This window comes from Micromys minutus, assembly GCF_963924665.1.
Source record: "Micromys minutus genome assembly, chromosome: 16".
NCBI classification, from domain to species: domain Eukaryota; kingdom Metazoa; phylum Chordata; class Mammalia; order Rodentia; family Muridae; genus Micromys; species Micromys minutus.
Window position 1 is genome coordinate 53,038,822 of NC_137985.1, and position 13,225 is coordinate 53,052,046.

At 50.4% G+C, this 13,225-nt stretch overlaps 1 protein-coding gene across 1 annotated transcript in view; it reads left to right on the forward strand.

Annotated features, from left to right (window-relative positions):
* ITGA11 (integrin subunit alpha 11) overlaps positions 1 to 13,225 on the forward strand; it is a 97,953-nt gene that overhangs the window by 45,177 nt on the left and 39,551 nt on the right. The window contains exons 3-7 of the mRNA XM_080930283.1: positions 1,789 to 1,889; positions 5,504 to 5,595; positions 6,850 to 6,964; positions 9,713 to 9,840; positions 11,918 to 12,066. Of these exons, the coding sequence (XP_080786409.1) occupies positions 1,789 to 1,889; positions 5,504 to 5,595; positions 6,850 to 6,964; positions 9,713 to 9,840; positions 11,918 to 12,066 (585 nt within the window). The remainder of the gene's footprint in view (positions 1 to 1,788; positions 1,890 to 5,503; positions 5,596 to 6,849; positions 6,965 to 9,712; positions 9,841 to 11,917; positions 12,067 to 13,225) is intronic.

Consider the following 13,225-nt stretch of genomic DNA (forward strand, 5'->3'; position numbering starts at 1 on the left):
CTGTGGTGAGCTGGAGTACCCATCCCATGACAACACTGCCTTTAAGACAGTGATATGTGTGTGTGTTTCTGTGTGTCTGTGTGTGTGAGTGTGTGTCTGTATGAGTGTGTTTCTGTGTGTGTGTGTGTCTGTGTGTGTGTCTGTATGAGTGTGTGTGTTTCTGTGTGTGTGTGTGTCTGTGTGTGTGTCTGTATGAGTGTGTGAGTGTGTGTGTGTCTGTGTGTGTGTGGTGTGTGTGAATGTGTGTGTGGTGTGTATGTGGTGTGTGTATGTGTGGTGTGTGTGTATGTGTGTGTCTGTGTGTGTGAGTGTGTGTGTGTGTGTGAGTGTGTCTGTGTGTGTGTACACGCCTATGTATGAATACTTGAGCACTCATGCACATGTACAGAGATAACCCCTGGTATTCTTCCTGGAAGCCATTTCCATTGTGTTTTGGAGGCAGTCTCTCACTGGCTTGGAACTTGCCAACTAAGCTAAACTGCCTGGCCTCTGAGGCCCGGAGGCACACTCATCTCCACCCGACACCCCAGCGCTGGGATGACAAGCATATGCTGCCATTTCTGACTGTTTTCCCATAGCTGCTGGGAGTCGACACTTGCACAGCAGCATTTTACCAGCTGAGCTATCTCCCCAGCTCAGGGCCACCATTCTTAGCTCACTATTAGCTGTAAACCTTTGAGTGGTATAGGTTCCCAAGACCCAGAGCGCTCCAGTTGTACCAAAATGCCACACACTGACAGCTGAGCAGTTGGCCATCTAGGCTTCACCTGGGGTCACAGGTTCCTGTGGCCTCCGGAGATGATACTGCCACCTAGAGGTTGGAATGAGGCATAAACACCAGGGGTGCACATCTAGAGACCCTGAGAGCCAGCCACTGAGAAAGCTGTTCTAACAGCTTGTAAGCGTATGTCTCTCTAACAGCTTTCCCTCGCTACATGGTAGGTGGCTCTTTTCCCTGGGAATGTGTGTTTGTGAGCAAGGGGTGCTCTTCCTCTGCTGGAGCTGGGGTAGGAGGTGGTAGCGCAGGGACTCACAAACAATGTTAAACGGCAGGAACATGGCTCCCACAGAGGCAGAGGCCAACACTAAAGCGGCCTTCAGTCTGCCTCCCTTCTTGCTCTGGGGCAGACTCTTTATTGATTCTTCTAGATGCCAGGGACACCTGGTGTCCCCCAGCAGTGGCAACCGCATCTTTGATGGCCTAGTCTCCTCTTCTCCTCATGCCTCTCTCCTAATGCGCCTTCCCTGGTCAGAGGGCCACCAGACTCATCCAAGATTATGGGAAGCTGGAGCCTTGCTTCATTTCCATTTGCAAAGGGCCTTCCTCCACACAACACGCATGGGCACAGGCAGGTTCCACGGCTTCTTCTTCCTAGGGCTGCTTCGTCCACCTGAAGCAGACTTAGTGACCCCTGAAAAACACACCTCACCTACCCCGAGCAAGACAAAGTATTCCTGGTGAGAGGGAATGAGACCCTCAAGGCTCCTCTGCCCTACAACCACCATCCCTCCCTCTGCCTCTCCCATGCACCACCACCCCCTCTCCCAAGGCAGTGATAATGCAGGTCTTCAGCTCTATATACCCAGACCTTGCACAGGTTCCCCACAGCTTCCCTCAGCAGGGAAGTCCTCCACTCCCCCCCCACCCCCCCACCCCCACCCCCCCACCCCCACCCCCCCCACCCCCGTCCTCTCTTCCTCTCCACCTCCCCTACCCCCACAAGGCCAGCTTCCGACAGGGAAGAAATGCCACCCTGCCCACTTGGCTCCTCTTCTTTCTCTTCACAGGTTGGTTGTGGGTGCCCCACTGGAAACCAATGGCCATCAGAAGACAGGAGACGTGTACAGGTGTCCAGTAACCGAGGGCAACTGCACCAAACTCAACCTGGGTAAGCAGCCACTGGCCTCTTCTTAACTCAGGTACACAGCAGATCAGGCACACTCCCATGTTCACGCTTGTTGCAGTGAATATTAAAAGGTGGCTTAACCTCTTATTGTCCTCGTGGTCTCACTCTAGTGTGGAGCCGAGCGCACACTCGGTCCCCACCCCACTTGGCACTCCAGGCCGCCCCTAAGAACTCAGGCGTGGTTCACTCCACCACCCCTGTTGTTTCTGTCCCAGGTGGATACCACCAACCCAGTGTGTTCCATTTCTCCATTGCTTAGCACAAACGTGACTCCAAAGCCCGGAAGCTTTTCAAGCAGGTTTACATATTAAATTCTCAATCCACAAACCCTCTACACAATAAGATTACACCCAACGGACAAAGATACAAACTGCCCTTCTATATGAGATAAAAAGACTTATAGAAACCCTTAAAAATATTCATATCTACCTATTGCCAATTAAGACCACGTGAATCTAGATCCTCCTTCTCCGGCTCCATCTTGATTCCTTTCCCGAATCTCCTCCCCTTGACCTTTCTCCGCCTATCTCTCTTCTGTCCAATTATGTATCGCCTTAGCATACGTCTACACATAGTCATGAGTGTCATCCCAGCCGTGTTACACACGGAGCAAACTGATGAGCACCGACGTTTGCAGCCACCTGCTTCCTCCCTGGTGTCTAGAAGAAGCATCACCTTGCTCACTTGCCTTACAAGCTTGAGGGGTGGAGTTCAAACTCTAAAATCCACATTTTGAAAAAACAAATCTAGACGTAGGAGTACACGCATGCCATCCTGGTGCTAAGGAAGCTGAGACAGTGGGAGAAAGACAGGCAATAGGAAGACACCAGTGTCCCCTCTGACACCTCCATGCACACACACATAAAGAGGGATACAGAAACGGGGTGGGGTGGAGAGGACCTGGACCTGAGAGACATCTTTCCCTCAGTCACACGCTTGTTACTTAACACCAGGCCTCCAGGGCCCTGCGCTGTACATCTTCCCAACCCACCCACTGCCCACGCACTCAGAGCCTTTCCGTCTCCTTGGAACACGTGTGTTCATGCTTCTGCACGTGAAGCAGGAGCATCAATAGCCTGACCCGTGTCTGGTCAGCAGCATCCGTGGGGCTAGGCATGATCACACGCCCCCCAGGCATTCCTGCCCATCCAGTTCTCACCGCACAAGAGTGAGACTGGACCATAGCACAGATGAGGAAGTGGCAGGAGAAGGAAGCAAGGGGACAGGCCCAGGACCACCAGCTAGTAAGCAGCTCGGGTACCAAGCTCCTCAGCTTTCCTGCCCTGCAACCTCTGTGCGGTGCTGTGTCCACATGAAGGCACTTCCTCATGGAAGCACCCTTTAGCCTGTGCTAGAGCAGAGACAAAGGCGCGTGCACACACACACACACACACAGAGAGAGAGAGAGAGAGAGAGAGAGAGAGACAGAGACAGAGAGAGAGAGAGAGAGAGAGAGAGAGAGCTAGAGAGAGAGAGAGAGCTAGAGAGAGAGAGAGACAGAGAGAGAGAGAGAGAGAGAGCTAGAGAGAGAGAGAGAGAGAGAGAGAGAGAGAGAGAGACAGAGAGAGAGAGACAGAGAGAGAGTTCCACTCTACTTAACACTTCCATCTTTTCCTAAAGGACAGAGACTGTGGTTGGTCTTTGTCCACACAGGGAGAAAAATTCTACATGGGCCACAAAGCCATAATTCTCAGGCCTTTCCTGGAAGATTGGCCTTCCCAGGCCTTTATCTCCTCCTCCAGCAAGATCCTCTGCCCATAAACTCACCTCAGGATCCAGGGAGGAGGGACTCGGTAAGGTAGCCAACCCATGAGAAAAGATGGAGGGAAAGGCCATTGTCCAAGAGAAACCCCAAAGACAGATTCCTGGGGTCACCAATGTTCTGTTGCATGATGCCAGAGGCTCCCACAACCCACATGGGTGAAGAATCCCAACTCCAGCACTGCTGGGGCCTAAGCCTCAGTGAGCACACAGGGGAAAGGTGTGGGCTGGTGGCTTAAGTCCTCCTATCATCCCCTCCCTTAGGCACAGGCTACCAGGCTAGCCCCAGGAGAACCTCCCCTTCCAGCTGTGCATCTGTGTCTTTGAGAAGCTTCTGTTTCTGAGCCTCAGATTTTGACTTGGTGACCCCTAGGACCTATTCCAGATCTTATCTGCACCCTTACAGAGCCCTGAGCAGCTGGCTGGGGATGTGGCTCTGTTTGCAGGATGCTTGCCTAGTGTGCAAAAGCCTGGCTTTCACCTCCGGCACCTACAACCGAGGGGCTGCACCTGTAATGCTAGCACTTGTGAGACAGAGGTAGAAGGAGCAGAAGTGCAAGGCCAGCCTTGGCTACACAGTGATTTCTAGGCCAGCCTGGGCAACATGAGACCCTACCCAAAGAACGACAGACAGACAAAAACAAACAAAACCCACACCGTCTGAGAGAAGCAGGAAGGAAGGAAGGAGCTGCCAGCTGCCCTGTCTCCATCCTCACTCCAGTCCGTCCTTACAGTAGAGCTGTCAATGGCCACCTGTTGTTCTGGGTCTGGCCTGTTCCCAGCCTTGCTGACCAGTCCTCTGGAATCAAGACCACTCTTCAAACTGCAGTACTCAGCACAGCACAATGTAGACTCCCTTGGGTTGTAGAATCCTAACAGCCGGAAACACAGATCTCCCTACAACAGCTTAGGACTGAAACATTCTAGCCTCTCCACTGCTTGTCTCCTAAGTACTTTGCACACATACCTACACACATACATATATACATATAGGCACACATGCACACACTCACAATTACACAAGTACACACATGCACATATACATACATGCATGCACACACACAAGTACACAATGCACATATACACACATGCATGCATATACACATACAAGTACACACATGCACATATACACATATGCATAAACATACACACAAGTACACACATGCACATATACATACATATATGCACATACACACACAAGTACACACATGCACACACATGTGCACATGTACGTAAACACATACTTTGCTTCTTGGGAATACAAGCTCTTTTCCATCCCTTCAGTGTCCTGAAAACATGACCTATGTCATTGTCCCACGGTTTCTGACCTGCCACAGAACCACCTGTCCCCACCACAGCTGTGAGGACAGCATCTTCATAGGGTGGCTCCCTGTGAGGTGTCCTCAGCGCATGGCAGGTGGGCAGGTGTATAGGGAAGGGTGTTGGATAATTGAAGCTCAGATGGTAAGTATTGCTGGGAGGGGTAGGGTGGGCAAGCCCTTGCACAGAGAAAGCCACCTCTGTGATGCCGTGGTATGTCCAGGATGCAGTCAGCTGGCAGGAGGCAGGGCTTGTGGCAGATCTCTGGACAAGGAGGTGAGGGTGTGTTTGGGCTTGTTGTGTGACTTTGTGACGTTACTTGGACTGTGTGAGCTTTGGTGTGTTCATCTCCCAGAGAGCTGTGAGGAGGGTGTCAGGATACAGCTAAGGAAGATCTGTGCTGCCCTCCAGGCATGAGAGAGGGTGTAGGCTCACCTCAAGTGACCCATGGAGCACACTTTCAGCAGAGGACAAACCAAAGGGGGTGTAGGCTGAGCATCTTGCCTCTGTTCCAGGCAGGGTCACTCTGTCCAATGTGTCTGAGAGGAAGGACAACATGCGCCTCGGCCTGAGTCTTGCCACCAACCCCAAGGACAACAGCTTCCTGGTAAGAGCACCAGTCCCACTGCTGTCCCCAGCCTTGCTGCCTGCACAGCCCCACTGCACAAGTTGTGGAGCCCAGCCACACATCCACACACACATGCTTCTGTGTATTCTCTGCATGACTGTCCCTTCCACCCTCCACATGGACCATCCCTACAGACCAACAGGGAGAGGTCCTGCATGGGTGTGGGTCTTCTGTTGGCTGGGCCCTTCCTTTCGAAGATAATCCAGAAAGGTAAAAAGGGTTGAGCCTTTTTGTGTCTATACCTAGGGAGTGGTTTAGGAGCTGGGCTTCCTTCTCAGTGGCCTCGCCTCCCATCTTGGCTCTTGGCCAAGGGCCTGACCCAGTGATTTTGGCAGCAAATTCCATGGAGCAGAAGAAGCATTCTTCTTTCTCTTCTTCTTCCTCTTCTTCTTCCTCTTCTTCTTCCTCTTCCTCTTCCTCTTCTTCTTCCTCTTCTTCTTCTTTCTCTTCCTCTTCTTCTTCTTCCTCTTCTTCTTCCTCTTCCTCCTTCTTCTTCCTCTTCCTTCTTCTTCTTCTTCCTCTTCTTCCTTTTCTTCTTCCTCTTCCTCTTCTTCTTCCTCTTCCTCTTCTCCTTCCTCTTCTTCCTCTTCTTCTTCTTCTTCCTTCTTCTTTCTTCTTCTTCCTTCTTTCTTCTTCCTTCTTTCTTCTTCCTTCTTTCTTCTTCCTTCTTTCTTCTTTTTTCTTCTTCTCCTTCTCCTCCTCCCCTTTTTCCTTCTTCCTTCTTCTTCCTTCTTCTTCCTTCTTCCTTCTTCTTCTTCTTCTTCTTCTTCTTCTTCTTCTTCTTCTTCCTTCTTCTTTCTTCTTCTTCCTTCTTTCTTCTTCTTTCTTTTTTCTTCTTCTCCTTCTCCTCCTCCCCTTTTTTCTCCTTCTTCTTTTCTTCTTCTTCTCCTAACTAAAGTGTCATTGGGCCCCAGGCCTGGAAATTTGCCTAGTGAGTACTTTTACAGACAAGAACCACCCTAGCAACTCTTGGAAGGCTCATTCCACAGGTGAAAGGCTTTCTTGGGTCCCACCCGATATATGGGGTGGGCCCCAGATGACAGGTTGGAGAACAGACAGGAATCCAGGTTCTACTGTTTCCCATTATACCTGGAGCCAAGGGTACTGCAGTGAGAGACAGACTTCAGTGAGACTCGGATCTCACACACTAGGAGTGCCAGCACTCAGATGAAGTCTGAGGTTCTGCCCTGTCTGAAGTCCTGTAACTGGGCTCTGTGCTGGACTATTTTATAGGCCTGCAGCCCCCTCTGGTCACACGAGTGTGGAAGTTCCTACTACACTACTGGCATGTGCTCACGAGTCAACTCCAACTTCAGATTCTCCAAGACGGTGGCTCCGGCGCTTCAGAGTGAGTTCCTTGAAGGCACCAACTATACTGGGGGAGTCCAGGGGCTTAGGGCTCCGCTCACCGCTACCTTATTCCTACAGAGAAGCAGGTAGAGTCTGCGACTGCTTTAGCTCTCTGGATGGTCTGAGAGGAGTCACTTCCAGCTGGTTCCCTATAAAGTCCTCCGGGCTGTCTTCCCCCATGGTGTGATGTCCGGTAACAAGTTAGCTAAACTTACGAAGGCCGTCCTGATATCTGTGTAGGTTCTCTGTAGAATCTTGAGCGTGGGGGGAGGTTGCCAGGTTACCAGGCTGGGGCATCGTTTCTTTAGACTACACTTCCTTGACATGCTGCAGTGGGGAGCCCATGAGTGGAGCGCTAATGAGAACAGAAATAACCAGGGTGATGGTTACACCGAATCAGCTCTCCTGGGCAGCTTGCCCAGAGCCTTGTGTACACAAGGCCTCCCCATCCCTCACAAACTTGGGGAGCTAGAAGCCTAGACTTCTTGGCTCTGAGCCTCACCATTTCCTCTGGGCTAGTCCTCAGCAAGCAGCTGTTGCCTGCCTATGGAAGGCAAGGGGATTAGCACCTCTGACTCAGTCAGCCTCCCCTCAACACTGGCTGCCAGGGAAGGGAAAGGGCAAAACATTTTCTGGTCAAGATAGAGAGCTACCTTCTGTAGGGTGGGGAGGCACAAGGTCCATTTCTACAGTATCCCAAAAGGCAGTTCGATGACACAGGACAGGGCACGTGGAGTTTCTCAGGGAACAGGGCATCGCAGGGCACCTCAGGGCATCACAGGGAATCACAGGGCGCTACAGGGCACCTCAGGGCACCTCAGGGCGCCACAGGGCTTCACAGGGCGCCACAGGGCTTCACAGGGCACCTCAGGGCACCTCAGGGCATCACAGGGCGCCACAGGGCTTCACAGGGCACCTCAGGGCACCTCAGGGCATCACAGGGAATCACAGGGCGCCACAGGGCTTCACAGGGCTCCACAGCCCTGACATTGCTGTGTGCACCTGGCAGAGATGCTGTCTGCTGGGCAAAGGCATCACTTCCCTAGAACTTAGCAAATGCATATAGCAAGATTGCCTTTTATAGCTTCTAAGTAAGGCTGAGGTGGTGACTCAGTCAGCAAGGTGCTCCTCGTGCAAAGTGAAGACCCACATCAAAAGCTGAGCTTGGTGGCACGTGCCGTGCCTGCAGCCCTAGCACTGGGGGAAGTGATAGAAGGCTTCCTGCTAGCCAGTCAGTCCAGCCAAAACTGAGAGCTCCAAGCTCAGTAAAGACTGTCTCAAAAAATACTGTCTCAAAAAATAACTGAGGGAGACACCTGATACACACACACACACACACACACACACACACACACATCAAAATCCCACTGACCTACAAACAGGTTCTTTCCAAGGTATCTTTTAAACTTTTTATTTACTAGACTTATTGCCTAAGTAATTTTTGGTTTTGTTTATTTGGGCTTTTTGTTTGTTTGTTTTTTGGTTGGTTTGATTTGGTTTTGGTTTTGGGTGTTTTTTAGACATGGCCTCCCTCAAACCCACGGAGATACAGTTGCCTCTGTCTCTAGAATGCTGGGATTAAAGGTGTACACCACCACATCCAGCAAATTTTGTTTATTTTTTATTCAGTGGGGGAGGGGAGACAGATAGACAAAGACAGACAGAGACAGAAGGAAGACTGGGCACAGTATCACACACCTATAATCCCAACATTAGGGAAGGATCAGGAGTTCAAGGTCATCCTCAGATAAAGAGCTAGTTCCAGGCCAGCTTGGACAACATGAGACCCTGACTTTAAAGAGAGGGAGGGGATAAAAATAGGGTCAGCTAAGACATTGAGCTCAGCCCTTTAGAAACATCTCCTCATTAACCTTTAATACCAACTCTTGGTTCTTACGCTGCTCTTCCAGCACAGAAAGCCAAGAGCTGTCAAGCGACAGCCCTTGGGTCACACAGCCAGCGAGTGGCAAGGCCAAGAGTCACAGGCTGATACCAGAGTGCACACTCCCAGCCTTTCCTCCACGACTCCTCCATAAAACATTAAGCCCAACATCCAGCTTGCTTGTGGAAGACACACCTACCCAGGGATGTAAAGCAAGTGACGCTAAGGTCCTGTTCCAAAAGGAGCAGTGGCCCAGGAAGCGCTAGTCAATGGCAACCTTCAGACTCTGGTGGGGAGCAGAGGGGTCAGGTTTGATCTCAGTTCTGCAAACAGCAGCTGAGGAGTAATGTGGAACCAGGACGTGCCTCGATACCTTGCTTATACGGCTCAAATCAATGCCTATCCCGGGGACAACTGTCACCAGAGAGGAAGAGAGATGTCCTCTTCACTGGTCTCTGAAAGATTGCTCGGAATATGAGAGACTTGGGGGTGGGGACATAGCTCACCTGCTAAAGTGTTTGCCTTGAATGCATGAGGCTTCAGCCTCCAGCCCCCACGTAAAAGCTAGACATGGGGATGCACACTGAGAAGCCAGCACTGGGGGCTTCCTGCCAGCCTGCCTAGCTTACAATAACAAAATAAGGAAAGGTGGGCTTCAGGCCCCAAGGAGTCACCTTGTAAAAAAATAATAAGCTGAACAGCCCCTGAGAAATTATACTCAAGGCTGAGCTCTGACCTCTATACGTGCCTCTGCGTGCATGCACACAACTTAGACACACAAAAGAAAGGTTTCTTCAAGTGAGTAGGAATGTTGGAGATTAGACACTGGCTGTTTAACGACCCTGACTGTGTCCCTGCTTCCAGGGTGTCAGACTTACATGGACATCGTCATCGTCTTGGACGGTTCCAACAGCATCTACCCTTGGGTGGAGGTCCAACACTTCCTCATCAATATTCTGAAAAAGTTCTACATTGGCCCTGGCCAGATCCAGGTGAGTGTCTCCAGATCTTACCTCTGCCGGGCAAGAGCGTCTGAAACCCACGGCCTGAGTGGCCCCGCAGCACTGGGAAGCATCTTCCCACAAAAGGGAAGGAGCTGGCAAGGCCAGACTACTCTGGAACTGCTGCTCAGACATCCATTTCTGTTGGGCACACCAAGGGCAACTTCAGGGGGAGACTCCATTCATGAAGATGACCAACTGGAAAGTCATATGTGAGGGAAGAGAGAAAAGGCATAGAAAGAATGCGCAGGGAATCTGGGGAGGTTCAGGCAGGAGGACTCCGGGGAGGCTCAGACACATAGACCGTGTGGAGCAGTGACTTGGAATAGACCCTAGCTGTATTATTTCCTAGTAAATGGCTGCACAAAGACCGAGACAGAAGTGTCAAAGTAGCAGGTGTCAACGCCAAGAATTCTTTCTATTCCCAAGAAGTGACCCAATTTCCAAAAAGAATTCATGAAAAAATGCTGGGTGTGGCAGGGTTTCTAACCCAGTGCTGGGAGGTAGAGGCCAGTTGTCTAACCTAATTGAAAAGTACCAGCTCAGTGACAGACCCTGTGGCAACTTATATTCCACATATACACACACCTCACACATACATGCATATACTCCAACAGATATACCACATACACACATAACACACACCACATACACATACATATACTCTACACACACACAAACACACATACTCCACACACATATACCACATATACACACACCACACACATATACCACACACACAACATACACACACATGCATATACTCCACACAGACATACCACATACATACATGCCACACACACAAACACACATACTCTATGCACATATACCACATATACACACAGGAATGTAGACACACCACATACACATACACACACCATCACAATACACACACATAGATATACTCCAAACATATATACCATACACACACACAGGAATGTAGACACACCACACACACACCATCACACATACACACACACATACATATACTCCAAACACATATACCACATACACAGGAATGTGAACACACCACATACACATCACATACACACACACACATATCACATATACATATAGGAATGTGGACACACACCACATACAGAGAGAGAGAGACAGAGACAGAGACAGAGATCTTTTTAAAGAAACTTTCTATCATGGGGAGCTGTTAAAGGGAGCAAACCCCTGCAGACAAGCCCCTCCCCCCAGAAGACCATCTTTGGGTGCAGTGCGGTACATACCCAGCATTCAAAGGGCTCTTGGACCCGGTAAGTAAACTTGGTGAGCCCACCCAACAGTAATGCAGCATCTCTGAGTCCCTGATACTGGTTTCTGTGTGTATCCTGAAGCCAGCAGTTCCGAAGCACTATCCACTTTGAAAATGTCAGACCTCTTCTGGTCCAAGTTTCAGGAGCTCTACCCTTTGGAGGTTAAACAGTTCCTTTACCGGGTGGCATATCAGATCTTTACATCACGATTCACGACAGTCACAAAACCACAGTTATGAAGAGGCAATGGAAAGAATTTTATGGCTGGGGGTCACAACATGAGAAACTGTACTATAGGGTCACAACATTCGGAAGGCTGACACCCCTGCTAAGACTTTAGTCAACAGCTCTGTGGTCCTCCCCAAACACTGCCTCTGACACATTCTAGGGAGTGGGCACATGGATCAGGGTTGAAGTGAGTGAGGCTTGGGTGTGTAGGAATACATGCATGAGTTCATGTGGATATATACATGGATGCATGCACATATATGTACACGTGTACGTGCGTGTGTGTGGAGGCTCGAGGTTGGTGTCAGCTGTCTTCCTTTATTATCCTCTGCAGTCTTTGAGGCCATTTCTCACTGAACCCGGAGTTCTCCGGTTCAGCTAGGCCGACTGGCCAGGGAGCTCTAGAAATCCACCAGCTTCTGCCCCTGGTGTCGGCACCACACCCAGCACCTGACATCACCAAGTCCCCTTTTCAGTGTGTCCCGGGTCTGTCATTCCCAGAGGGAAGGGTAGAGAAGCCTCGCTGGTGGCAGTTGGAGCTTCAGGGTTCTGCTGCCCTCTGCTCTGGTCTGCAGGTCGGAATCGTTCAGTATGGAGAAGATGCCGTCCATGAGTTCCACCTTAACGACTACAAGTCTGTGAAGGACGTGGTGGAGGCTGCCAGCCACATTGAGCAGAGAGGAGGGACAGAGACCCGCACAGCATTTGGCATTGAATTTGCACGGTAAGAAATGGTGCGGGTGCGCGTGCACGGCATGTGCATGCATGTGTTTAAATCTCAGTTATTGTTTTGGTTATTTCCTGCTGTGCACGAGGGTCTCCACCATTGGCGCTTTCAGGAAGCGACTTGTTCCTGAAAGTTCCAACCGTGGGCTGGGCTCAGCGGCTTGGCTCTCTCTTGGTTCTCCTCACCCGGTTATGATCTGGTATCAACTAGAACTGCTGTCACCTGAAAGGTTACCCAGGCTAGACATACGATACGAACATTCATGCCACCATCAATAAGAACATAGCAACAACGGTGATCCGAGTACCCAGTTGTGGTGGTTTGAAGATGCTTAGCCCATGGAGTAGCACTATTAGGAGGTGTGGCCTTGTTGGAGTGGGTATGGCCTTGTTGAAGGAAGTGTGTCACTGTAGGGGTGGGCAGTGAGACACTCCTCCTAACCACATGGGAGCCAGTCTGCTCCTAGCAACCTTCAGATGAAGATGTAGAACTCTCAGCTCCTCCTGCACCATGCCTGCCTGGATGCTGCCATGTTCCTGCCTTGACAATAATGGACTGAACCTCTGAACCTGTAAGCCAGCCCCAGTTAAATGTTGTGAGAGTTGCCTTGGTCATGGTGTCTGTTCACAGAAGTAAAACCCTAACTAAGCACCCACCATGGCCATCGGCTTGGTTTTCTGTGCTCTTACAGCTCTCAGCTCTTTTCTTCTTGAAGGAGATGGTGTGATCCAAGAGACAGTACCCAGTTTGAACAGAAGTTTACTTAGCAAAGCGAACAGCCCAGAGAGCAGCTGGAATGAGCTGCTCCAATACCGCAAGCAGTCCTGTAGGTTTGTGGATGCTTCTAAGTGTTTATGGATATCTGTGATGGGTCACGTCTTAATCAGTGTTCTACTGCTCTGAAGAGGCACCGTGGCCACAGCATTTCTTATTAAGAACAGCATTTCATTGGCACTTGCTTACAGTTTCAGAGGTTTCGTTCAGCCACATCACAGTGTGGGAACACAGTGGCACACAGGAAGACATGGTGCCGGAGAAATTATTGAGAGTTCTACATTTGGACCCACAGGCAGGAGGAAAAGAAAGCCACTGTGGTTGGCCTGGATTTTTGAAACCTCGAAGCCCAAGCTTGGTGACACACTTCCTCCAACAAGGC